Source organism: Crocodylus porosus, unplaced genomic scaffold (genome assembly GCF_001723895.1).
Source record: "Crocodylus porosus isolate Cpor-Errol unplaced genomic scaffold, CroPor_comp1, whole genome shotgun sequence".
Classification (NCBI taxonomy): Eukaryota; Metazoa; Chordata; order Crocodylia; family Crocodylidae; genus Crocodylus; species Crocodylus porosus.
In genome coordinates this window covers 6,022,337-6,050,057 of record NW_017728942.1, presented here as the reverse complement: position 1 = coordinate 6,050,057, position 27,721 = coordinate 6,022,337, and the positions used below count along the sequence as shown (strand labels likewise).

Below are 27,721 nucleotides of genomic sequence, written 5' to 3'. Positions count from 1 at the left end.
GACTCCATCATAGAGTTCTGGAAACCGGGGTCTGGCTACTCGATACAGCACTCCATGAACAACAGGGGCAAGAAGTGGGAAGAGGCTTAGCTTGGTTAGGCACTGTCAATTTACAAGGCAGAATCTCTGGTCAGGTGCTATGAAAAGGGAAGTAAACTGTCCCTTGAAAAGTGGTTAAGTCCCCTTGTACAATCTGTCCCCAGAGAAAGGAAGGCCCCAGAAAGAAACTGTTCCAGGTGCCGATTCCTTCCAAGCCATCCCTGAAGTGATGCAGTTTCTTCACCAGCTCCTATTCTGGGCTGAGCCCAGTTAAGAGTAGCTCACAGTTTCTGTAGGCTGGTGTGCAGTGCAGCATGCTAGTTACCAAGTGGGTACACTACAGAAACAGATCGTGCCATTGCTGGGTGACAGGGCTTCACCGATTTTTCAGATTCAAGCTATCTCTCTGTTTTGTGTTAGTTTAGTATAGAGAACAGGAACCAGGTCACCCGTAGCAGAGTTAAGTCACAAAGAGAAGCCTGGAATTTAGAGATTTAGCATAATACTTCTCCTTTTAACAACTATAAATTATTGCAGTGAGCATTCATAAAAAAAAAAACAGATTTAATCTGAAAAAATGAGGATGCCACTGCTGCAGTTTTGCCTTAATCTGAGTCGGATTATGATCAGTTTTTACAAGACATTTGGGGCAATTTTCAACAGGATTTAGTATACTGCATATGTAAGACAATAAAAGGACCCTTAAGATTCAAAATATCTATTGTGTTGGAAGAGAATAATTTTTAGCATCATACATTGTCCTTTGCTTGACCATTATTCAGACTCTCTTCTCTAGACAATGGTGTGGCATTGTAAAATTGCCTGATGTTTTTATGAACCCTATGTAACTGTAACAGAGACAAGGAGGAAAGAAGAAATAAACCAGTCCATTTCCAACCAACCGCTGAAAGGCAACTTTTAAATTTTTGTTGGTCACTGTTTATTGAACTAGGCTTATTTGGTTCTTTCTTTTATCTTTCAAAAATGATTTCAATATGTAACTTCTTAAGTTTTATTTTCAACTTGTTCTTGAGAACAAGTCAAAAGCTGATCTAATACTAGTAATGCCTTTGATGTGCTCTACATAATTTTCCTTTGCTTGTTTTTAGAAGGCTATAACTTCAAATTCATAGTGCATTCAAAATTTATATATACACTGCAAATTTCTTAGCCTTATGTCTATCTAGTATCATCAGTATGATAAGGGATTAAGTAGTTGCCTGGTATGAAGGAAAAACAGTTCAACAGACTATTAATCATATTTAACAATAAGCATTCTTAAACTTCTACCAGAATAAACTAGCCATTCAGTAGCTTTTAGATCTTATATGTAAAATGCATATGAAATACACATGCATAATTTTACTGTAATTACAAATGCTTATTTTCTGACTCTACTTTTTCAGTTGCAGTCAAATATAATATCATCAAGTGTCATTTTGTTGGGTTATTTATAGACTTTCAATTTTTTTAAGCAAGGCAAAATCATTTTTGTTCCTGTTGGTTTTAATAAATATTCTTTATATCTCTCAGCTTGGTATTATTCAGCAGGCCTCTTCCCCCTACCCTCTACATCCTCTTCCTCCCCACACCCGCCCTTTCCATGATAACATGAAGTTTGATAAAGTTCCTGAACCAAAGATAATTTATTTTAGCTATATTTAGGGAAAATGCATATACAAAGTTGGGTATCTGATGCTAGGACCCACGCTATCTGGTAGAAGCCTAAACCATCTCAGGAACCTGTCTTTTTCTCTCCTAGCAGCATTTGCTTGGGGCTTTAGACAAGTAACTAATAGAATTGCAGTCCTTTGTGCAGGTCTGTGGCATTTTACCCTCTTATCTCTAGTCACTGCTTCTGAACTTCTTTTGTATTCAGGACGCTTTAAAAACAACAGCACCAACTCTCACTTTTCTCTGTGAATGAAGGACTGATATAATGATATTGTGTCTTGTACTAAACCTGCTTGACATTAAAGACAACTGAAAACCTAGATTTAACATCATTCTATAAATAGTCTGTACTAGTTAACTTTGCTGAATGTATCTATGTGTTTGGTGTTACAATCATTTAAGCTTTGAGTTTCTTGGCAGTTTTCTGTAATTGCATAAAACCTACATCACTGACTTCATGCTTGCATAACTGGAATTGTACCCAAGATGGAGAAACACCCAAACTAATACTGTTTATGTTGAGTTATATTCAGAATGAATGTGACTTAATGATTGTTCAGGCTGATCACATTTTTTCCCCTCATGGCCATGTGTTTCCTATCTGCATGAATGAGAACTACAGTGAGAAAAAAAAAAAGTAAATAAATAAGAACTACAATAAAAAGGAAGATAGCTTTTACTTACCTTGTTCCATCATCTCCAGAAGACCTTTCTTAATGAGTTCATCCCGACCTTGCCTTGCTGTAATCTTCTTCTCTAACACTGCAGAAGGTGGTAGCATAACATAGAAAAATCAGAGGAAACAATGGATGGAAATAGTCAGGTACAGAAATTCAGCGGGAAAACTGCAACAGGTGAATGGTGACTAGTCGCAAATGCATTATGCTAATGAGTGGACCTGGAAAGGACCACAGAGAATTTTAGAGGTGTAGTTTTAATGCTGGGCTGCATTTTGACTAACTGGCCAGTTCAGTGCTTTTTTCATCATTAAAGCCATAGTTGAATGGCCAATTGAAGACACAGGACTTTGTAAAGTACAAAGATATACCAAGAGGCGTAACAACCATGTTCATATCCTCTGTCAAAATTCAAGGTTGTTTCAGTGCAGTGTTTTGGTTATGTGCATTGGTGATAGAGATGCCAGCTGCCTGGATCTGAATCTAAAACTCTCAGATCAGGAGATGTTCAGATTTAGGGTGGGGCTCAAACCTCCCTCTACAGGGGATTATAAAACTGTTTAATATTTGTGATTCGTAGGGGAAGCCAAAAGCTCCATGCTCCTCAAGACTTTCTGCCCACTACTGCTTTGTCTCTTTGTCATACCACATGCTTTGTATAAGCATCTGTTACCAATATATTATTTCACCTGATTGACCTTCATGCACAAGCCCTCCCCTGCTTAGGAATTTTTCAAACAAATCACCAGCTGGTATTGCTTGCCAAATGCAGAAGGGGCTTCAAAACTACTTGTTCCTTCTTTTTTTTCCCCTTCCTCTCTATCTTCCATTCTGTGCATCAGTCCCTTCTGGGAATCAGATGAATTAGCTGCCTTAAGCCGGAGAATAACTCTGATAGGAATCAAGAATTGGAACCATGTTTCATAGATGTCATAGTTATTAGGGTTGGAAGGGACTTATTAGATCATCGAGTCTGACCCCCTGCCCTGGGCAGGAAAGCATGCTGGGTTCAGATGACCCCAGCCATGTGTTTGTCCAATCTCCTCTTAAATACCTCCGAGGAAGGAGACAGCACCACTTCCCTTGGAAGCGTATTCCATATTTTGGCAACACTCACTGTAAAGAATTTTTTCCTGATGTGCAATTTAAATTTGCTCTCCTTCAGTTTGTGGCCATTGTTTCTAGTTACCCTGATGGGTGCTCTGGTAAACTTCGTATCCCCTATTTCCTGCTGTTCTCCCCCCCAACCCCAATGAGTTTGTAGATGGCCACAGGATCACCTCTCAGCCTTCTCTTGTGGAGGTTGAGAGATTTTGTGAAACCAGCAGAAAACTGCAGCTCCATAGTGTTGAGAATGGTGAAGAGAACAGTATGTCATCTCTTCTCTGAGGACCTCAGCTTCTGTACTTTGAGGCAAATGCTGAACACATCCTTTCTTGCATAATATACAAGAGGAGAGAAGCTGGATGCCGGGAGCTCTCGCTAGGAGTGTGCAGCACTTTTATACTCCATAAAAAGGCAGCTTCCTGTGTCCCCAAGTAGAAATATATTAGGGGAGAGGCTTTGGATTGAGGGTTGGCTACTGCATTTGAGACTAACAATAGATATAAGGAAGGACAGGGAGATGCTAAACACGTGAAAGCTACTGTAGCCTTGATACTGAGACTATGAAGCAGTATTGGGAAGTACGTTCTTTTTCATGTGGTCTCCACAGAGCACGTTGTAGACAACCATCTTACATCCACCTTTGCAATCATTTGCCCCTTAGAAGAAACAAGTGACTTCTGCTTCTATGCTGAGCACTAGGGATGTCTTTTGAGATGAGAGAGTTCACACTTTGTCACCCCAGTTTCCAGTAAGCATTTCTACAACAGAGCATCTGCCACTTGCTGCAGGAAAGTTGAGCCCAATCAGGCACAGCAATGACAACATGCTCTGTTTAGGGGTCTTGATAGATTTCTGTCACCAAAATGGGAATTGAAAATAGGTTGAATGCAATATGTCAAAAAGGAGTGCCTAGAAAAATGAAAAAATAAACACCTCTTATTGTAGGGATACTTTTTGGGTGCAAAGCTTTGGATGATGTCATTATTCAAGCGGATATCATCATCAGTTCTCTGTTTATAATTCAGCACATGTTTATGTTTTTGTCCAATACCTTACCTGTACAATCCACTTTTTCTGGCACTTAAAAAAGTCCTCTTCGTTTACTGTTTAATTTCTAATGCAAAGTATTAGACTCATACCACCATACATCCAAGCTCATACCTCCAGCACAGGAGCAGCGCAATTTTCCCCACTGATGTGCAAAGTTCTTCAACTGATATGCATTAATGCTGATATGGAATATGTGTTTCCTGGAGGTATGTGAATGTAAGTTAATCCACTACTTCTCTACTAGTTGTCAATGTAAGGATTGTTTACGATGATGTGGCTGTTTTCAGTGTAAATTCCCAACTAGGACTGGATTGCTAGCACTAACATACTTTACAGAGGTTGCCAAAGAGACATCAGATGGTAACTATTTGGAGACATGCCTGGCACTGGGCCACATCCAAGTAATGGACTTTCTAAGGATTATGGGTAGGCTGCAAAAAATAGCTTTGAAGCCTTTCCTGTACTCATTTTAACTGAAGAGCCAGACTTTGGTACTCAGTCACATTCAGTAACACTTACTGAATGGTGGTTTATGGTATTGTTTAGATATAAAAGACTTTCCAATGGAAGTATGGGTATCTCTCCTCAGCCTATAAATGAGCAATCCTTGTTAATGCTGTTGCATGCAATCCCTTATAAATGCAGAAACTAGGGACATAATGTAGCTTCTTCAGTCTGGACTGCCTGCTCAGTTAAGTCCACTTTAAGCAAGCTGAAATTCATTTCTTTGAAATTTTGTGCTTTGTTATGCAGGGAGCTGGATCACGATAGTCCCTTCTGGTCTAAGAACCCCTGAATCCACAGCAGGCCCAATTTTAGGGATTACTTTTAGAATCAGGTTGTCAATAACTTGCCAGTTCGTCTTATTTTTCCTCTCAAGCTGCACTTTGGTTTGCGCAGAGTCAAGCCGTCACACTCATCCTACCTGCCGACGTCTGCTTTAGCTTCTCATTTTTCTTTTTCCTCCACTTCCACGGTTTGAAGATCCTGCCCAGTGTTGCCAACTTGCTGTTCCTTCTCACTGGTGGAGTTCTAATCCCTGAGACCAGATAGTCAGAACGCATTGCCGGGGACTGCTCCATCTCATCTAAGAGGGTAAACACAGAACAAAGCCAATGGTGAGAGGAATATAAGATCAAGTGCTTCATGATAGGCTTAATAAGGGGAGATTTATGGTAACTACTCCAGCTAAGAGTGCATTCAATTTAGGTATCTATCAGGCTAAGTAGTGCAAAACAAGTGGTGGTGGGAGGGAGGGGGGAGTCATTTTAGTCTCTAAAGGAGGTGAACCAGAAGCAAAGAACCCAAGCTAAACCTCCTTGTGCCAGCATGGCTGTTTGTACTGCAGAGATGTGGCTTGGAGCCACGTTTCTCAACCCGTGGGTCCAGACCCAAAAGGAGGTCATGAAAATATATGAAGGGGTCACAAACAAACTCTCAAAATGGATCAGCAAACTTTAAAATGAATTGTCCTATAAAGGAGAAAAGCATGGGAAACTGTGGCTTGTCCCTTGCAGGCTGGCAGAGCTCCCCCATGTCCCACCCCCACACCCTGCCCCACAAACTGGGGAGCTGAGGCCTGGTGGCGGGGCAGGGCACAGGGTTAGGACTGGCTATCGATGTTTACAAATGAGTCCTGGTACAAAAAAGGTTGAGAAGCACTGCCTTGGAGGGCACTTCGCCGACTACCTAGCATCTGAGTGGCCCCGTCGCTGCCCTCTCTCAGGGACACCCCCAGAGGAGCATGCTGGAGGGATGGATGGGCAGCTGAATGTGTACCTCTCCTGCCAGCCCATGCCAGACACCCATCTTGACAGCAAGTCCCACTGGGAAAGAGCCCTCCCTCAGCCCACAGGAGGGATATACCTTATACCCTTGCTTCCCTCCTCAGGGTGCTTCCCAGCTGGTGCTTTCTACATGAGAAGCCCCTGCCAGGCTGTTAGTCCAGCCAAAGCACTTGGATGGATGCGTGCGGCCCTGTGGGAGCGTGTGGGCCTCCTTGGAGTCTGTGCTCTTCTGAAGGGACCCAACGGGGGGTGAAAGGAAAAGAGGGGCCTTGTGCCAGCTCCCCTCACACACAGATAGCCAGAGCTCGCCTGAGGAGATAGGAAAGGCTGGCGATGAGGGCGCTAGGCTGACGTGCCAGCTACCTCAGCCCAGACCCCTGAGCTGCCCCAGGTGTCCTGCATGACCCCTCTCTGCGCCTCAGCGTGTGGAGATAATAGGACTTCCTCCGGGGGGTAAGTAAATTACAGGTTTCCCTCACATTATGCGGGTTCTGCATGTGCGAATTCGCCTTCACGCGATGACCCTCTTTATACCAACAATTTGTTATGCGTGAGGTAAATTCACCCTTCTGCGATCAGTGTGGCGGAGGACCACGGTCGGCTGCTTTGTGAGGTGCGTTGTGGGAGTGGCGGGCAGATAAATAGTCTCCTGCGTGGATCCGTGCTCCTCGCTCGCTGCCCGCAAGACGTGTTTCTGTAGTCGCCATCCCTGTTATGGCAGTGCCCTGTGCTGGTGTGCACTGTCTGCTGTCGGTGAGCACCACAATTGCTTTGTACAAGTGGTAGAAATGGGGGTGGGGATCAGTACGGTCAGGGTCTTGGCACATATCCCTGTTTGTTACATTGTAAAGTGGGTTCCTTCAACACGAGTTTGAGTTACGCCCCGTTTTCCAGGAACGCACGTGCCGCACAAAGCGAGGGGAAACATAACTGCAAGATGCTCTGATACCGTGGTTATGAGGGCACAGAGACACCTCAGGTGGACAGACTGTTTTTGTAATAATAATCACAGGGCAATAGCATAGTCCTTATCCAGCTCTCGATCTTTAAAGTGTTGACCAAAAAATCACATAATTGCGCTGCGGTAGGTACCTTTGTGTTGGTGATGGGGAAGCTGAGACAGAGATGAACTAAATGGCTTTAAAAGGCAGTACAGATTTGGGGTGCCTGTTTTAAGACCCCTCTCCAGAAATGCTGAGCACCTGCAGAGCCGCATGCATGACTTCAGGAGAAACTGTGGACATTCAGTGTTTCTTTAAGTCAGGCCCAGCTAGTTCTAGGTTAAGTCCCTGCAACAGCTGGTCATTCTGGAAAGTGTATATCCAAGTACATTCCCCAAAAGCAGACAGGATCTGTGATGAAACCTGGGATTTTTCCCTTATGAGTTTCTGACTCCAAATGCTGTCCCCAATCCCTAGTAAATGGGCATTTACTTGACCCTTGTAAATGCCCTCTCCTCACATAAGTACTACAGGCCTTCAGTGAACTCAGACTTTTATGTACGGAAATAGATTATTTGGAATGTTGTAAGTAGTTAAGCAAAATTCCCAACAGCTATTACACAAATATGCTCCTTAAACAAGCGAAGGAAAATGCTGTAGTTCCTTTCATGCAGCCAAAACATATGACTTCATATGGTTCAGTAGGAGAACTGGTTTATATGTTTTCAGTATTTTGGCTTTCCCTGCCCACTCATTTTTTTAATATGACATGTAACAGCGAAGACTGAATGGCGATAGACATCTTCCAGCCTGTGTCATGACAGGGAAAAAGCACAGTTCCATAAATGAGGATACTGATAGCATTGTATATATGGACACCCAATTATAATTGTCAAAAGTGATGCCACCACCAGTCACCCAGCCATGTCAGTTATAAGACTATTAGCAAATTTTGCTCAACTACCCCTAGCCATTTATATGAGCAATGTGGAGCCATGACCATCTATGCATTACCAAGTCATTTCTCTCTGGAATAATAAAATCATAATAATGTTCTTTGTGAATGCTGGATAAGAAAACTATACACAGTATATTACAGGTTTGTTTTTTGTAACAGGTGGGGATTTCCAACAGGAAATAATTTAAAAAAGATTGCTAAACACAGCGGGATAAAATTGCATTCTTCTTTTTCATGTTTTTTTTTTAATTATTAGTATTAAACACTTTTTACTAGTGGTTTGCCTTATAGACTTGCAGTTGAATACATCCATATTGGTTAGCATATTAGTCAGCAAAACTGTTGTTCGGTGCACACAGTGAAATAATAAAACATGTGACATTCCTGATACTGCTATTTATATATGGGTGGAACTTGCTCATCTACTGTTAAGAGGGGTTGCATGGGACAATGCTAATTCTACTCTGCTATTCAAAGTCAACACGCTGGTAAGGTGAATCAAGGAGTAACTCTGGAGTCAAACTTCCCTGAACATAACTACTGGTTCCTGAAACACTGTTCTGTTGTAGAACCAAAGTTAAATCAGGTAAATCAAGGGAAGAGATGCATTGTTTTAAAAACATGTTAAAGCATCTTTTGCCTTCTTCCACAGAGCTTGAAAGAGTTTTCACCACTGAAATGCTACAGTTTTGAGTGGACATTAAAATTCCAACTGCACTTTTAACAAAAGCAGGAATTTGCTTAGTTGGGGTTTTTTTACACCTTTTTATTTCTCCCACTGAGAGCCATATGTCAGTTGTAGTTTATGTAGAGAATATATTTTCTAAAACACTCTGTGAGTATCTGTGGCCAGTATGTGAAGGTTTTGACAAGAGGAAGATGCCCATTGACTCCAAATACAATTTTCCTCTTGTAATGCACAAAATATGAGTTTTGTTACTCACAGAAGAACAACAGAAGGTAGTTAAATATCTTTTCTTTTGTTCTTGTGGCATTCAAAACTCAATTTAACTGACAAGAGTAAAATTTAGATTTTGTATTTTTAAACTGATGCCCAAACATTTTTGCCTAAGACATATGTGAGTTATTCCATAATGATAATGCCTTGCTCTCATATATAGCATTTTTATTGGTAGATCTCAAAGTGCTTTACAAAGGAGATCAGTATTATGGATGCATGAAGCACTGAGATTGTGTACCTTGTATGTCCAGAGTTCGAAAGAATGCTGCCCACCCAAAATGGACTTTGTTCACTGTAGTCTGGAAGTTGCCTTTAGGAAGTTAAGAACTGAAACAAACAGTGAGGCATACTAGTATCTGTGGAAGACTGAAGTTTTTCAGCCTTTCAAGTGCTGTAGCATGCAAGAATCTCATCACTTGTTTTATTTTTCCCCAATTATATATTCAGAAATGAAAAACATAATGAAAATGAACCTATTAGCCATTAGAACTGCTCATTACAAGAGACAGCACTGAGAACAGAAAATAGCAAATTGGATATGCTATTAGAATTATTTTAAAGCTGTAACAGAAACAACTGAAATAGGCATTTAGCCCTTCCTGCAACAGCCACTGTAATAGGGGTATAAGCATTTACACAAGTAGCCTATCTCATTCGCAAGGCTTGAAATTGTATCCTCACCACTGGAAGATACTATGGAGGTCAGGACAACCTCCACCAAGCCATGCCTGTCCTTGGCTATACACTTGCAGACTGCTGCTTGAGCAATTCCTGTTGTCCCGGGAGTCTCTCAAGCATATAAGTGGAGATTAAATGAGTGGCTGATTTTTAGATAGTATCTTGGCAAGTTGCTGACCCTACAGCAGTTCATTCAGGATTTAGGTGTCTGCAAAGTGGTTTAAGCATCACCCATGTGTTTTATTGACTGCTTCTAGTATAATATCACTGTAGCATCTTTATCTGATACCAGGGAGTCAAGGCATGCCTGGGAAATAAACCTCAGCCCAAACTCCATGCATCTCTTGCAGAGCTTACTTGTTACCCTAGCATCTCTTGCAGAGCCTACAGCAGTGAGTGAGGAGTTTATAAAGACAACTGGAAAGGCACCAAGAGCGAGCATTGCTGTTCATAGTATTTCCCCTCAAGATGTTCCAACATCCCCTTTTACTCTTGCCTTTTATTCTTGGGCTAGTAATTGTTAGCCAGAAAAATAGCTCCAGTGACAAATCTCTATTACATGTTTCCCTAACACAGATTGGGAGAGAGAGAGAAAGAACAGCAATTTTATGTCTGTTTATAAAGTGTTTAGTTAGGCTAGGAGTGTAAGGCACCGTTGATGCAATCTTGACACCTCCAAAATAGTTTGGTTGAGTTCACTTAATAATTCTACCCTCTTTTCTGCTGTTTTCTTGCTCAGCATGCTGGCTGGGTTTCCATTTATCTTAATTTTGAGTTGCATGTGAAAATAATTAGAAGTAACAAGTCTGCTGAATAGCAATCTAGGAAAAAATGAGAAGGGTATGGCAGAACAAAACAAAGCTGCTGAGAAGGGACGTGTTGAGGGTTGCTGTTGAAAAAGACATACTTCAGGGGGCACATCTACACATGCCGATTTAAGGCACTTTAGCCCGACTGAAGGCACATTAAGAGCACGTTTACACGTGCGTGCCCTTAATGCACCTTACAAATGGCGATTTTAGGCTATTCGCACCTAAGCAGTTATCAAATTTAGGCGCAAATAGCTAAAGCACATTAATGTGTGTGTAGATGTGTTAAGGTGCATTAACGCCTGTGTAAGGACTGATTTGGGGCTAACTTTAGTCCCATGTGAGTCCTCACAGATGGCATTAATATGCTTTAATGCATGTACATGTAAATGCGAGCCTAAATTGCCTTAATGTGCATTAAGCTAATCCTCATTACATTTATGCACACCTAAATGCACATGTAGACATACCCAAGGCGAAGAAAAGATGCAGCAGTTGGAGTGAAGCTAGAGAGCTTTGGGCAGGAGATGAGGACTGGTAAAGAGCACAAGTATGAGAATGACAAATGGACAGGGAAGTTTGTACTTTGATGGAGTGGCGGAAGCTTTGGCAATGCAGGGAAATTGGCCCTTTTGTTTTCTGGCATAACCAAACAGTCCTGGAAGGTATTCCAGCAGACATAAGCTAGTATTACCCTAAGACTACTGTCAGCTGGGTGCTGCACCAGAGCTGTTTGTCTGGTAGACCAGGGACTATCAGGGCACCACCCCCCAAACCCTCTTATCCTCTGCTAGTATAGCTGAACAAGACTCAAGGAGTTAGCCCTTTATGTTCTGACTGTAATTCCCTGAAATATAAACAAAGAGGATGAAGACTGTAAAAGGGAGAATTCTTTTAGGGTGTATAAAACAAATCTTCCAATGCAGACTTTGATGTGCTTTCTAACTTTAGCAATACACACACTTGCCACAAGATACATACAGTTCTGAGGCAAATGTTTTAATCACCTGCCATATTCTTACTGTATACCATTCTCAGATTTTGCATTGTATAACTGAGATGGACAAAAATAAAATTTGATGGAGACTAAGTAAGACAGATGTCCTGAAGTCACAAATAACAAGCAAATAGTCTCCCTGGCAATGAGAACCACATGAAAGGGAGATAGGAAGGCTATAAGACAAAAAACAAGCAATTCTCATATACTGCAGTGGTAACAGAAGTAGCATGCACACCTAAATTTTAGCCAAATCATGCAGCCAGCAGACTGTTAAGGCTTGCCAACTCTCAGGATGCTTTGTAAATTGTTCAGCACATTCTTGAATCTTCAGTCAATATTTTAATTATAATAACTATAATGTGGGATAACATGGTTATTTTTCCATTAAATCTGATAGCCTGAGTCTATAGAACACATAAGGCATTTATAGATGTGGTGTGGGAGGTGGGGGAGGGCACTTTGATTAAAGCAGTTTTGAGAGCTGCTCTAATTAAAGTGCCTTTTATGTCACGTGTATCAGCGTCCCCACGTTGAAAAATGGTGGTGGGGTGCTTTAACTAAAGCTCGTTGAATGAGCTCCCCCACCACCATTTTTCAGCAACAGGAAGCTGATGCACATGGCACTGGAGTCTGCTCCAATGCACTGTAATTACAGCATGTTAGAGCAGCCTCAATGTACATGTATAGGCGCCCATAGGTGCCGACATTGCTTTTTGCTGATGGGTGCTTTTTTTTTGTTTTGCATTCTCATACCGAGCCCCACACATGTCCCAAAGAGGCAGCACATTACTTCAACTTGTCTCGCCCAATGTGGCTTGTGGGTGCTGAGCACCTGCTAATTTTTTTGGTGGGTGCTTGAGCCCTGGAGCCCTCTGAGGTGGCACCTATGATAGAACATGTAGGCAATGTCTGGAAGCCAAATCAGGTTCCAAAACAGGAACAACAGCTTAAAGAATAATCTAGTGTAGAAGGGCATGAAAATAATGCAAACATTTGAGCCCACTGAAGGAACTTCTTATAGGTAAGAGCAGTGACTGTTCTTCCACCAGGAGCTAGATGGGCCTGTCAAATCTGCCTGGCCATTTTCTTGTGGTCAGTACATGGCCCTTTGAGTAGATTTGGTTGGAAAGCTTTTCACAAAACCAAGTTCAAGTCCCAGCTCTGGCTTGACTCATGAAGGCAAGTATCCCAGGTCCCAGGCAAGTGCCTTCAACACCAATGAAGCAATTTTCAAAATATCAGTATTTTGCATGAGATAAAATTTGTTTTCCAGACTTTTAGGACTATGCCAAAAAGTAATGGTCCCAAGCTCTGGGAATGCCAGAAATGTGGACTGGAGAAGTCTGTTATGACTTGCATCAGTAAGTCGCTAGACAAGTATCACAACCTGAAACCTTTTTAAAAAGGAACCCCCTTGCTCTGAAATAGCCATTTGTGGAGCTATTGCAAGTTAAACATTTATATCCCACCCTGTCATATACTCTTTGTATGGGGGCTAGGTAATAAGTAGGAGCGTGTTTTATAACACACAAATTTCCATACTGAATGAGGCCATTGGTCATTCTAAGCCAACGCTTTTCTTTGGCAGTGGCCAGCACCAAATGCTACAGAATATGTTGCAAAAAATGGAGAAATATCCTCATTGACATAAAAGCTCTGTTAATCAGCCTGATCCTCTGCATGTTTTTGACACTTACGACATCTCATATCAGAGCGATAGAAGGGAGTCTAAAACAACCAATACTGAACTGTGGCATCACAGAATAAACCAGGCAAGAAGAAAGAAAACTGCTAACTTAAGAGCATTAGAGGTCAGATCAGAATTACGTTGTTTGAATAAAGAAGATAAAGCTGCAAAGTCTGATATTTCAGGGGGGCTAAGTACTGATGATTCCTACTGACTTCCTGAAGTAGCAGGTATTCACCACCTTTCCAGATTACCTCCAACAGAGAAGTCCACTGGTCTGAGTGATTTGTTAATTTAAAAGTGATTTGCTTAGACTGAAAATAAGACCCTTCTTCCTGTCAGCCCCAAACCTGTAGGAACTCTTGGTGGCATATCATGCTACAATGCTTGTGGAGTCTTTCCTATCTGAGAAGACAAGAGCTAGCCTGGCAAAATCTCCTGTAGATGTTACAATCTTGGGTGTTAACTCTGTTGAGCACCTAAGTGTCTGGATTCTGTAGGCTGGCTTTTCTTTTTTTTTTTTTTAGATTTTTCCTGCTGAGCCAAAGAGGACAGTAGTTTGATCCCTAGGCTGCTGATTACAGCAACTACAGCTTCCATATCGTGAATTACTGTATGGTTGTTAAGCCCATCTGGAACCTCAGCTGGTCTTGCTGCAGAGAGGGGCTGTAGGTGCATGTGCAAAGTATTGTTGTGAGTATGCAAAGCTGCACGGAGGAAGTGAGCCTCCCGAATTTCCTGAATTGTCAAGGGGCCTGTATGCTAATAGACTGGCCATTTGGATAACTTCTATTCCTGGTGAATGGAGTTCTGCCTGATAACTCCCCTGTGTATTACTGAGAGAAAAGGCCTGAAAATCTGCAACCTGCAGGTAGTTTAAAAATAACACAGCAGACAAGAGCTGCAGGCAAATTGGAAAGGCAAGGCGTGCTCTGCTTTTTGATCAATTGGTTTGTAATGCAGCACTGCAGCCTCTCCCCTGTATTGTCATTGCTTCTGTCTTTGCACCTCAGAAGCAGAGTTAAAAATGGAAGAGGAGGTTCCCTTTTAGATGAGCAAACCCTTTGCCCAGCGTGGGAGGAATTGTCCTGGCCTTCAGGCTTTTGATATGGGGGCATCTATGTCATGCCTTATCAGTGTTAAAGTCTGGGTTGTCTACAGTCCATTTTCATTTCTAAAAATGACAGTAAGGAGGAACCTGTCTTCCTCAATGCCCACTGCTATGTCTGTGCCTGATAAAGTGACCAGGAGTCCTGAAAAAGCTGTTTGTATAGGAAGGGGGTGTTTTTCATCAAGTGGAGGAAGACATGAAAAGGGCAGGAAATGCCATGAGGTCACCTAGCTCTGGAGTGTGACATGAGAACTGTGTTGAGTTTAAGGAGAAAAGCAGTGGCAGGAAGGGAACCTGTAAACTTAAACCAGAGTCCCATGAACAGGAAGGACTAAATCAGGAAAGCTAAACTGCACTAGCTAAAGTGTGAAATCCAGTTGGCCAGGGAAGAAGCTCAATGACTTGAAGGACCTGGTGAACCATCTGTATTGTTACATCCGAGTTAACCAAGCTTAACAATAGAGAATCTTGTTGGCAGAGCTGGTTGGAAAATGTCTGACAAAAGTTTCTTTTTGAAAATGCTGATTTGTCGTAAGTAAAATAATTTGCAGAAATATCTTGATTTTGATTAAATTTTGTTTAGGGGGAAAGCAACAGTTGGTTTCAACATTTTCAGAACATAACATTTTGATTTGCTGCTTTGAAATTCCTTCTTGGTTTCAGCTGTTTTTAATTTATGTGCTATAACAATGGATTTGTATAAAGGAGCAATTAGAACAAAACATTGTACTGTTTTCAAAATGAAGCATTTTGATTAGCCCAAAATGAAATTTTCAAAATTTCATCTTATAGGAAGTTTTTAAATGTTTTGCTTTCTTTTGAAATGGAAAAGATACAGAAAATTCTGCAGTTTTCTTAAAACAGAAAATTTGGTTTTCTGCCCACCTCCACATATTTATAGAATGCAGGGTGTGTATAATAACAGTTGAACATGATGGCAAGCTGAGGCCTGAATGATAAATGCTGGATGGATTCAACACTGTGGGATCCTATTTTTTGCAGTAGAAAAATAATGGCAGCTAGCTGTGTAGGAGCTCAAGCTCAAGTCTGAACTATTATAATATTAGGTGGCCAGGCACATGTGTTGGCAGACAGGCAGGTGTGGATGGTTCTGCTCCTTGTATATCTATTTGCAATGTTGTAGTAGTGCTTTCCTTTAAGGTGCTGTCTGTTCAAGGTTTCCTATTTCAGACTTTCTTACCCCACAGCTCAGTCTCTCTAAAATAAAAGTTAATAGAAACAGACACACCATGGGCCAAATTCATCTGTGTGATAACTATGTCATTGTGGAGGTACCTCAGGGATGATTCTGGCCTAGTAAATTTGAGCAGAGTTCAAGCTCTTGGACATACATAAGGGCTCAGGGAAAACACTATAAAGAGTGGCAATATGACAGAAGGGAACTGATTCCTCCATGAACACCATGCAAAAAACAGCCCTGAGCATCCACAAAGACTGAGCTGTTTTATAGTCATAGTAGTCCCAGCCATGCCGTCAGCATCCTGCCTGGGTTGGAATTTCATATAGCTCTACATAGAAGCACAAGTCACTGTGTTTGCCTTGCTTCTCTTTCCTATGTCTCCTAAGGCAGGGCTACCATTTCCATCTTCAGCCAGGTCTAGATTCCCATAATTTTCACCCATCTTTATTATGCTAAGTTAAAGGTTCGTGCTGTTTTTTAATCTGAACTGAAGGAAGAAGGGGGCAGGGGGAGGAAGCTGTGGGCATTGGGAAGGGGCTGTCCTTGTCAGGAACGTTTTATTTCCATTCTGTCACACTGAGCTTCCCTTCAAGGAATTTAGATTTCAGAAACAGTTTTAGCTCAGATAAAGTAACAGATTATGTCCCTCAAAAAAAAAAAAAAAAAGAGTATGAATAAGTGGCAACTCCAGCTAAATCTCCTAGATATACCATATCTATTGGACACTTGTGATTACTTTGGGAAAATGTTCTTCCAGGAAGTTGACATTATCACTTAACAGCATTACTGTCACTGTATGAGCTGAGGTGCAAAGAAATTAATCGGGAATCTTTCATGCCTTTTGGATCAATGTGTCAAGTCCCAATAGCACTTCTTATGATTTATAATGCATGGTACAACATTAGCAGTTCATTAGCAAAATAAGTTTTTCACTGCTTGCCTGAAATAATTTACAATGTGACTTCCTCCTGTATACCTGGGGAAGAGAGAAACTGAATGCCTGCAAGAAAATGAAATCACTGAAGAATCCTTATATAATCACAGCTAATTCAATTATCTTCACCTGCATGACATCTTGTTTTGACAGGAGAAGCTTGGCATTTGCATGTATTGCACTACCCAGTGAGAATCTGGCCAGCCAGCAAACAGGGCTGTGATTCCTGGGAGGAGAAAAAAACAAAATAAAACAGTACCACAAGGTGAGGTAGCCCTCTCCCCTCCTCACACCCCCAATCTGGAATCCAGGGCTGTGAACAACCACTTTTAAGCCCCTACCCTCTTTTCTGATTTTCCTAAAAAAACACCCCATGCCACATCAATGCAGAATGCTCCTTTACACTACAGCTTCCCTTGAAAAGCCTACACTGCAGACCCTCTGACCCTCTGCAACAGGAACAATGGTGTGGATGTCTTTGTTATAGAGAAGAGGCTTGCCATCACAAATTTTCCAAGTGCTAGGGCGCTACACTAGGTGGTTCTTATTCCGTTCCTTCTTCTCTCCCCATCTAACAGCCTGTGATCCCTGGCTTTTTCCAGGAGCAGGTGACTGAACATATTAATGGCAGGCTGAGTGCATCCCACATACCTTTCTTAGAAGGAGCACTCTACATGACTGCACAAATTCAAGCACAAAAGCCCTTGATTGTTGAAAGCAGTAAAGCTGTTACCTTGCTCGCAGAAGCACTATTCTACCACCTGCATACGTGTAGTTAACAGCAATCTTATGACAAGAGATGTTAAAATTAGGCACATATGGCCCCATGGGGGAATCTGCAGCGTTAAGCAGCTTTCATTTCTTACTCTCTAGAAAGCACCTCCCAGAACTGCTGCAGTGATTGTGCATCTTTTGCCAGGTACATCTTACAGGAAAAACACTGCATTGAAGTACATAGCTGTTCATCTCAGAACTCCATGCTAAAAAACAAGTCAGGAAAAGGATTGTCACTAAAATGTTTCTAAATCCTTTTTCCTGAAAAAGGAAGAGAATTAATCTTTCAGAAACCCATCTGTTTAATCTTGTCTCTTTCTTTCTGCCAAGAGCAGCCAATGTCTGCCAGACATATGGGCAGTTCTCAATTTAATATTCATCCTAAACTTGTAAATCAGAGAGAGAGAGAATCAAAGCTCCATGGCCTATACAATTATGGGCCTATCCAATGTACTGTGTTTTTTCCCCTCTCACATGCATGGCAAGACCCAGTTTATTCCACTTACCCCACTATTATGCTACTGCTGCATCTACTAGAAAATGTTCTTTCTTTTCTTTATTTTGCTTTTCCTTGTGAAACTCAATTCTCCTCAACCTTCTTTTGTACTATTACTGGTTCCTCCTAAGCTCCACATCCTCTGTTCAACTACCCACTGCCAATAAGTGTGTAAAAATCAATGACCTTGGGGCATTATTCAGGCATACTATGCCTTACAGGATCACTGGTCTTGGAGGTATTCACAGTATTTAAGACTACAAAAAAGGCACAAGATGAAATAGAGCATTGATCCAGAAAGATAGATATAAATAGGATGGAAACTATGAGCCAAATTAAAGCCTCACTCTACACCAATCTAGCATAAAGTCCAAATTAGGCCCTCTGTAGGCCTTTGTTGTAAGGCTAGTGTCCCCTAGATTTTATGCTGAAATCCTTCTTGCAGACATACCACTTCCTGCACTTGAATAAATACCTTAAACAGATTGCATAATAGAGTGTACACAGAACAACATCAACTTGAGGAAAATATTTCAAGGCTGAGCATTGTTAAGGCAATTTTAAAACGATTGCTTTGTCCAGTAGCTCTCTTACCTCAAGCCTGTGAATGTTTTTCAAAAAAGCAATTACACTTAGGTCTTCAAAAATGCTCATCAGTAAAGAGCCATGACCCTCTTCATCACCACTACTCTCAACACAGACAGACAAAAAGAGAGGAGCCAGACAGTGCACAGCTCCAAAGAGGCTGCAGCTGTACTCAGCTGTTGCATCTCACAATAAAGTTCACATTTTCTACTCTAACTTAGTATCTTCAGGCTCAGGTCAGGGCTTGAAAACATGACTGTAATAGAACTGTAACACTCCTAAACTTAAAATCCTGAGCGTGTTAAAATATTAATGAGAATCCTTTAGGGTCCTTATTCTGATTGAATGGCAATGCTAAAGCTAATCTTACGGTTGCCATCTCCAAAACCCATATACCCTAGACCAGTGGTCTCCAAAGTGGGGTGTGCGCACCCCAGGAGGTGTGCAAGATGATCCACTGGGGTGCGGGAAGAAAATATTAGAACTTCTATTTAGATGAATATTTATATAAATATACATATATTTGGGGTGCGTGCTCAAAAAAATTTTACTGATAGGGGTGCACGATCAAAAAAGTTTGGAGACCACTGCCCTAGACAACATTTTCAAAAGTGCCTATGATTCCTTGGCAGACAAGGTCCTTTGGGTAGATGTCATATCTTTTATTAAACCAACTAAATAATTGAAAAAATTCTTTGCAAGCTTTCAGACACTAACACCCTTCTTTAGGCATAGGGAGAGTTTGCTGGTGTTTTGTGCGCTCTCCTGAGTTTTGCAAATTCCTTGGTGCTTTTGCAAATTTTATCCATTAGCAACCAACATTGAAAGAAGTTGTTAGTCCTTATTTGTTATTGCTGTTTGACCAAAAGAGCACATCCTGTTTCTAAGGCCATTCTAATGCAAGGAATGAAAGTGGAAAATATTCACAAAATATTTCCCCATGCAACGTTTCATAAGCAGCTCTCACAACAATTTCACATAAGGATGCTGCTACATTTACAAAAACTATATAGCTAGAATCTGTGGTCATCCCTGGACATAGTATGGTGGAAATACTGCTAATGTGGTGTAGAATGGCAGAGTTCTGTAGCTTTAGCCTTGGTATGTAAGAGTTAAGTCTTCACGGTTGGTGTCCAGTGCTCTAGGTATCCTGATGCACTTGTGGCTCCAGATCCTGTCTTGTTCCCCACTCCTATCCTAGCCCATTTTGTTTCTGCCTGGCTGCTCCTGGTATCCTAGATTCCCTAACTCCTCATTTCTGGCAGCATCTTGACCCTCTGGATTTCAGCCCTCTGGTCTTTTCATTCTTCCCTGACTTGACTTTACCAGGCTACTTGGGTACTAACACTGCATCGCCTGGCAGTCAAGAAGAGAAAAGCAACTAAGAAACTGCTATGTTTCCTCACTCTCCTAATGCTGAGACAGATGAAGAGTTGTTGGCCAAGTTATTGATCTCTCCAAAGTTCTTACCAGAACAGACTACGAAGTAGACCTTATTCTATCTATTGAAGAAAATCCTACTGCTATGGTCTGTGCATATTTCCACCTCCCCAGGCCTTGCCTCTGGATATAATTTCATTGATGGACAACAAGCATTCTCTGTAATAAGTCTTTTTGTTAGATGCTGAGCTACGGTTCTCTATACCTCTGTCTTTACCTGGGAATGAAGATAATCAGCCCTTTCCTTGGACCAGAATGGATGCCATTCTGGAAGTAGGATAGTTTTGGTGACTCTCTAATCAAATGGGCTTATATCCTTTTTGTAAGCACACACACACAAAAAAGAGACTATCATAATGAAAAAATATTCCTTTGCAAAATGTAAACGTAGAATTCCAATGACTTGTGTTCAGCTGGAGGAAACAAAATACCTTGAGTTAAACCTAAAACACTGACATTTTCTGTTAGATAAATTTCAAGCAGAAGAGGAAATACCCTTAAATCACAGCACCCTTTTCTGGCCAATACCAAGCACTGTCATTGGGTTATGCTGGAGGGAAACCAGTGCCACTCTCATGATGAATACCAAAAGAGTTTTAACATCAACAGGAAATGATGATGCAGTATCCTGGACAAGAAAGCCCAGTATCTTGGTTTTATATTTCATATTTATCTTTCTTTGCATAGCTCAGTGCAGGAAGGCACTTAAGTACATATCTAAAATTTCTAAGATCTAGTTATGGGTTACTGACTTCCACTAGGACTTAAGCTCCTAAGACACTTGAAAATGAGATTTAGGACCCAAAGTCCTTTGAAGTGCATTTGCAAGTTCTACCCTTAGACTATACTATCCATTTTGAGAAAATGCATCTCAGGTATACAATATAGTGGCCTGTTACAAACTAGTCAGAGGGGACCAAAAGGCACTGGGGAAGTCCCTGTTCCCCCGTGCACTACCAGGAGTGACCATGAATAATGGTCATAAGCTGGCAGAGGGGAGATTTAAGCTAGATATCAGGAGTTGCTACTTCACAGTCAGGACAGCTAGGATCTGGAACCAACTTCCAAGAGAAGTGATGCTGGCTCCTACCCTGGGGGTCTTTAAGAGGAGGTTAGATGAATACCTTGCCGGGGTTGTTTCACCGCAGTACTCTTTCCTGCCATGGCAGGGGGTTGGACTCAATGATCTGCTCAGGTCCCTTCCAACCCTAGAAACTATAATGCTATAATATACTTTTTGTTTTAAATGTATATAGTTTTTCCACGGTAGACCTTGGAAAGTATGACTTATTCATGGGCTTCTGTTGGTACACTGCCTGCCTTTATATATGTGGCATCTTAGTCTATATTTCAACATGGCTAGAATATTAGTGCTCTGAACTGATCTTCATATTTTCTTATACTTGAGTGGTATGTATTTTAACAGACTCCATCAGCAAGAGACACCTTATCTTAAAAGAAATTTGAGATAACAAAGAATATGCAACCCACTGAAATCAGATTGTTTTGCAGAACTATAAATTATTTTATTAAATTATACCAGTGCTGTGGCCAAAGCTGAGAACAGCTCATTCATGTGCCTTTTATGTTCTCTTTTAGGCTTCAATCTTGGACCTGCATCTATGAGGGTACAGCTCTGTACCTATCCAGAGGCATAGTACTCTACTTAGGGGAACTATGTCTAGAGATCAGTGCAGGATCAGGATCTTAGTGGTATCAGTTTGTAGCTTCATGAGACATCACCAGGATGTTTTTTTCCCCACAGCCTAGACAAGGAAGATAATTAGCCACAGTTTAAGGCAAATCTTCAAACTCATAGGTGATCATTACAATGGTTCTCTCTATTTTTAAAGAGAATGTATTTCAAATAAGTGCAAAAAAAAAAAGGCTTAAATTCCATTTAATATTGTTATTCTTTTTGATGAGAGAACCTTATTGTAGACTAATTAAACTGCTTGTTATTGTCTGCTAATACATGAACAGCTACAAACAGGGTTTGAATTACAGTTTGACTCCGGAGGGGTGGTCTGCAAAAAAAATGTAACTGCCCATCACAATGCCTTAATAAAATTGAAGGATCCCTCCCCCCCCCCCAGGTATGATTTTAAAATCTTATGGGGGAGGAGGAGGGGGGAGTTGTCTCTTATTAGTTCCCCTGTAATTCAAATCCTAGCTGCAAACTTCAAATTGTATTTCAAGAATCCTGTACAAATCATTCCTTGAGCAAGAGGCTGTACTAGATGGCATCACAGGGTGTATCCCAACGAGCACGCATGTGCAAGGGTGCACATTTCCTGCAAAACAAATAGCAGTAATACATATTTGTGCCACTGCTATTTGTGCCCGGGCATGTCCCTGCACACACGCTCCAATGTGTGGCAAAGTGACCCAGGTGGGGTAGAATTGTGCTGGCCCCAGCAGCCTTACCTGGAATCCTGTAGACCTCCTGGGGCAGCAGCAATATTGAGCCAGCTGCTCAGAGCCTGGCCAGCAGCCAGAGCATAGTTCTGGCCAGCCAGGCTCCCTTTTTGGCAGCACAGGGTTTTTTGTTTGCATGAGCCATGCCACTTTTTTCAGTGGATCTCCCAGTGTCAAAAAAGCCCTTCACTGAACTGCAAATCAGCAGCACAGCAAACACGTGCCCAGGCACCCCGTGCGGTTTGCAGCACCTCAGACAGCTTTAAGGCTCCACAAACTGCAAGTTTGTGCTTGTTGGGATGTACCCAAGAGGTCCCTTCCAGCCCTACTTTCCTATGATCCTAAATATTTCCAAATCACAAGAAGAAGCCTGGTTAGGAATTGGCTCAGACAAGTGCCTTCTATTTTGAAAAATTTTTTGAATGTACTGCAGTAGTTGTTTTACCCTTTTCACTGTGCAATAGCCTGTTGTTCACAAATGCTTATATGAATGATGTAAATCTATGGTACTGGTCACAACAAAGTGCTAGTTTTACCTATGTCAGTCCTAAATATTGGTGACATTCACTCATTTTCCTTTACACTTGCAATAGGTAATAACTTGGCTGCTGCAAATGCTGAGGTTATACAACTGAAAATACTTGTTTTCTAGCCCCACTACAGGAGCTGCCAGTGTTGCCACTGTTAAGGTTACATGAAATACAAAGGAACAGGGAATATGTTGAACAAAAAGCTTTCAGTTCAACTTCTTTGTATGTAATTTCTTATGGTTTTCGTAGCTTCTCAGACTGAATATAAACAAACTTCAGTTTTGCAGCACAAACAAGCAGGCAAATTTATGGAAGAAGCTTAAACACAGCGACAAAGCAGTGTCTCCAGGGAGCTCTCTGCTCCCTGCTGCAAACATCATTTCCTTTCCTATCTCCTGAATGAATGAGATTAAGGATGAGTTCTGTGCTTTTGTGAGGGCTCCAGACATGTACGCAGGTGACTAGCGCACAAAGACTATCTGTGGGATTGGTGACACGCAGTTTCTTCAAGACAGCAGCTAACTGTGACATTTACCAGCTCTTGTTTGCATGTGTTTAAGAATTTCCTAGATGGGAATTATAACCTATTCCTATTTTTCCTGTTCACGTCCTCTGAAACCTGTCCCGAGTTTACAAGACCAAGTGTACCCCTCAATTCAGTTTTTCTTTGTCATCTCCACTGAGGCCTTAACTCAGGGGTGGACAAAATACAGCCCGCAGGCCGGATTCAGCCCACCGAGTATTTTCTTCTGGTCCGCAGCAGCCACCAACAAATTGTGCCCCGCCCAGCCCTTCTGCCCATGAGGGTGCAAGTGAGGGGTCCACTGTACACACAGCCCCAAACATCTATTGCCTTGCTCCCCACCCTCATGGGCAGAAGGGCCCAGCCAGCCAGCATGCAACTTCTGGGCAGGCCTGCTGCTACTGCAGCCCCCAGGGACCTGCTCTGCTTCCCTGGTCTTCTGCTGGCTCTGGGCACCAGATGGGGAAGTGGCGGGGGAGGAGCTGCAGTTGGGCAGGAACATGAAGCATGGGGATGGGGCTGGCAGCAGCACAGAGCTCGGATGATCAGCGTATGGGTGTGACGTAGAGTGGGGGTGTGGGGACCCCCCACACTCCCCCATGGTGCACAGGCCTGGCAGGTGGTGGCAGCAGCATCAGGCTCAGGGTGCAAGTGCCCAGTGGGGTGCAGCTCTGGCCAGTGCTGCACATCTCAGCGAGGGGTACAACCTCTACTGGGCCACCTGTATTGCTGGCGCTCCTTGCAACTCACACACACTTGCACAGCCGGGAGGAAAGCCCCAGTGCTGGAGCCAGCTGCCTTCGCCACTGGGGCTGTGCAGTGCAGGAGAGAAGCACTCAGGTGCTGGAGTCCACTATCTTCCTGCCTCCCGCAGGAAGGCCCCTGAGGCTTCCCTCCCCTGCAGCGCAGCCCTACCAGCCAGCTCCAGTGCTGGAGGCTTCTCTCCTATGCTGTGTCATTGCATGTGGGACTTCCCTCCTCTGCTATGCGAGCACAGATGTTGTGCATGAGTGGCAGGGAGCACCAGCCATACAGACATCCCGGTGGAGGCTGTGCCTCTTGCTGCAATGTGCAGCGCTGGCCAGAGCTGCACCCCATCGGGCATCTGCACCCTGAACACCCTGCCTGTTGCTGCTGCAACAGGCAGCACACCCTCCAACCTTCCCTCACACACCCACACCCTCCCCCACAACCCCCCACATGTACACCCCCCCAAATACCCACCATATGCCCACCATACCCAGCCACACCAACTCACAAACCCCGCAAACATCCCCCAACATGCTACCACACACCAACGCCCCACCACATACACACATACCTCACACACATCCACATCCCACCATACACCCCCCACAATATACAGAACTAAGAATTTATTTTTGAGATATTATGCAGTCATCTCTGTATATTGTACACAAACAGAAAGCATGACAAAAATTTAATTCATAATAGGATTAAAATAAGTTATAGTAGATGTTTGACCTTTAGTGTATAATTTGGGTTTTTTCTAGGTCTAAGATGACAACCCCTCCCCCCGCCCAAAAGGTGTATGTCTGGAGGGTGAGGGGAGGGACTTCTGGGGGCAAAGGTCAGGGGTTTGGGCTGGGATTTCAAGATAGTGGGACTACCCATGCAGCCCTCAACAGCTCACCAAACTCATCAAGCAGCCCTCCACCCAAAATAAGTGCCCGCCCCTGCCCTTAACTCTTGCCTATCAACCTCTTAGGTAAGTGAGATGAATTTAGAGTCCCTTCAGTGCTCCTCAGTGTCAGCCCTTCATACCCAATGGATCTCTATAAACAGTGTGAGAAACTCTGCCTTTATCTGGAACCTGTAGGATAAATTTTGCTCTGCATTATATTCATTTAGACAAACAGCAATTAACATGTGCAGCCCTCGTTGATGTTTCTACCAAAAGAGGATCGAAGATAAACGTGGAAATATGGTGGTTTGGGTCAGTTTCCATCAGAAGGAGATAGAGGCATGGCTAGTGGCTCTCACTCATGAGAACAAACCATTATGTAAGCATCCCACTACTGATTCCCCCCCCCGCCGCCCACCCCCACAACTACCTTATAGCAGCATAATACTTGCCCGTGCACGACAGCAGGATTTGGCCCAGTGTCTGTGCAGCATTTCCCCCTGTGTGCCTCTAGAGCTCATGGGGATAACAAACAGTGTGTACCTTACTGTATGTATTATTTGAGCTGCAGACACATTAGAGAGCCCATACTACTGTACAAACACTAGATACTGAGCAAACATATAATAAAAAAATAATAGTTCCTGCCCTAAATGATTTACAATCTTATTAAAATAACAGCTAGCCAGGTGCCATGATAAACAAAAAAAAATACACAACAGTAGTAGCCAACAAGCCAACCCTTAAGAAAACCCTTAAGGTACTCCAAATTTGATTGTGTTCCCAGTTAAAGCAATGGCAAAACTCCCCATTAACTTAAGTATGGCTATGTCTGGCCTGCAGATACTACAGTAATGAAGATCGTATAGGTAACTAGATAGAGAAAGACTGATTGTACTGGATTAGTGTAATCCAAGTTGACATTAACACAGAGGAAGAGGCATCTCAGAAGTGCGTTTACATACTAGGCAAAAGAAACTACACTAATCTCAGATACCACAATGATAGGGCTTTTAGAACAGCCATAAATAGATCCTTTGATTCAATTAGATAAAACATTCTGATGCCATGTCTTTGACTGTCCTTGCGTACCAATTAAGAATATCCACAGAGCAGGGACAATGTCTTCCTTTATGTTTTGCACCTATCCCAGCACAATGTCAGCAATTAACAAACAACGATCCATTATAATAAAATGACAATGAAATGGATACCAACTGTGCTTTGATGTGGGGGCAAATAGGAAAAAGCGTAATAAATATGCGGCACCCTCACTGACTTTACTGCAAGAACAAGGATAGGAGATGAACATGGAAATAAATCATGATCTCCAGAAATACATAAAGAACTCCCTGGAATAAGCACAGAATGTGCATATGAAAATAGAGTATTACATAGGTATCTCACAACTGATTTTTTTTTCAAAGGGCTTTGAAGAAGTATAATTATTATTAAAAGCCTTAAGGAAGCTGCACATCAAAGAAAATGTGGGGAAAACAATATTCTTTGATAAAGCTAATCAGATATATATTTTACGTGGGCTCTTTTTTTGTGTTTGTTTTTAAACAAAGCATAACAATGCTTTTTGTGTTATATTGCCGAACTCAAATATAATAACAGGAAACATGAAAGGCTGTGTGTTAAATAATCCCATGAGAAAAATTACTTCATTAGGTTGTCGTTTTGTTCAAGTAAAATCCATTTCAAAGGCTGAACTCTGCTTGCAGCAATGGGCATCTGTATTGTAATTGCCCACCTCCTCTCCCACTACCCCCACCACAATCCCTTTATGAAAAAATTTGGTTGAATATTTCAGATTCATATGCCTTTAGCAATGCCACCCTCACCCCCAAGGCACTAGATGAATTGTGAGATCATCCTTATAATAAGAAAGCTTTGCATTTCCTAACAAGTTGTTTCGCATACCCATTAGCAAATACCTGAAAAGTCAAATTTGAAGGCAGATATTTACCTTTAATGTTGATTACGTGTAATAGAAACATTAATTTCCACAGTGTCAGCCCTGAGCCAAACAGACAGACCACCAGGGACAAGGTATTATTAATTTATTAGTCTGGTGCTACAAAGCATTGCATCCTAATTCAATTTTAACCTCCCCCACTCCCTATACAACTATACATATGCTCATTAAAATTTCATTGAACTTGATCTGTTCCTGTCCCAGCATCCTCTGCTACTTTTGTATGTTTAGCATATCTTGGCATAAATCTATTTTCAGAGCTTTCTAAATGAACCATGGAACAATGGCTCAATGGTACAAAAAGAAAGCTGCCAATCACCATCTCAAGCAGAATTAAATTAAAATATGAATTTGAATGTACTCCTTTTCAAAATTTTTAAATCTGTACCTGCAATAGGGATGTGGGCACGCTAGAAGGAAGGAATAGGCTGCAATCATAGTTTCATAGTTTCATAGTTTCTAGGGTCAGAAGGGACCTGAGCAGATCATCTAGTCCGACCCCACGCCATGGCAGGAAAGAGTACTGGGGTCAAATGACCCCAGCAAGATGTTCATCTAACCTCCTCTTAAACACCCCCAGGGTAGGAGCCTATACCACTTCTCTTGGAAGTTAGTCCCAGATCCTAGCTGCCCTGACCGTGAAGTCGCGCCTCCTGATGTCTAGCCTAAATCTCCCCTCTGCCAGCATGTGACCGTTATTTCTGGTCACTCCTGG

The 27,721-nt window shown here is 42.1% G+C and overlaps 1 protein-coding gene across 7 annotated transcripts in view; it reads right to left on the bottom strand.

Moving 5' to 3' along the window:
• Positions 1-27,721, bottom strand: part of PHACTR3 (phosphatase and actin regulator 3) — a 165,607-nt gene that overhangs the window by 62,965 nt on the left and 74,921 nt on the right. For 6 of the 7 annotated variants that reach the window (XM_019548213.1, XM_019548212.1, XM_019548214.1 and 3 more), the window contains exons 2-3: positions 5,473-5,634; positions 2,398-2,475 (exon numbers count right to left, since the gene is read on the bottom strand). In XM_019548213.1, the coding sequence (XP_019403758.1) occupies positions 2,398-2,475; positions 5,473-5,634 (240 nt within the window). Of the gene's footprint in view, positions 1-2,397; positions 2,476-5,472; positions 5,635-16,743; positions 16,847-27,721 lie in introns of those variants that run through there. The other variant, XM_019548210.1, reaches the window with a different exon arrangement.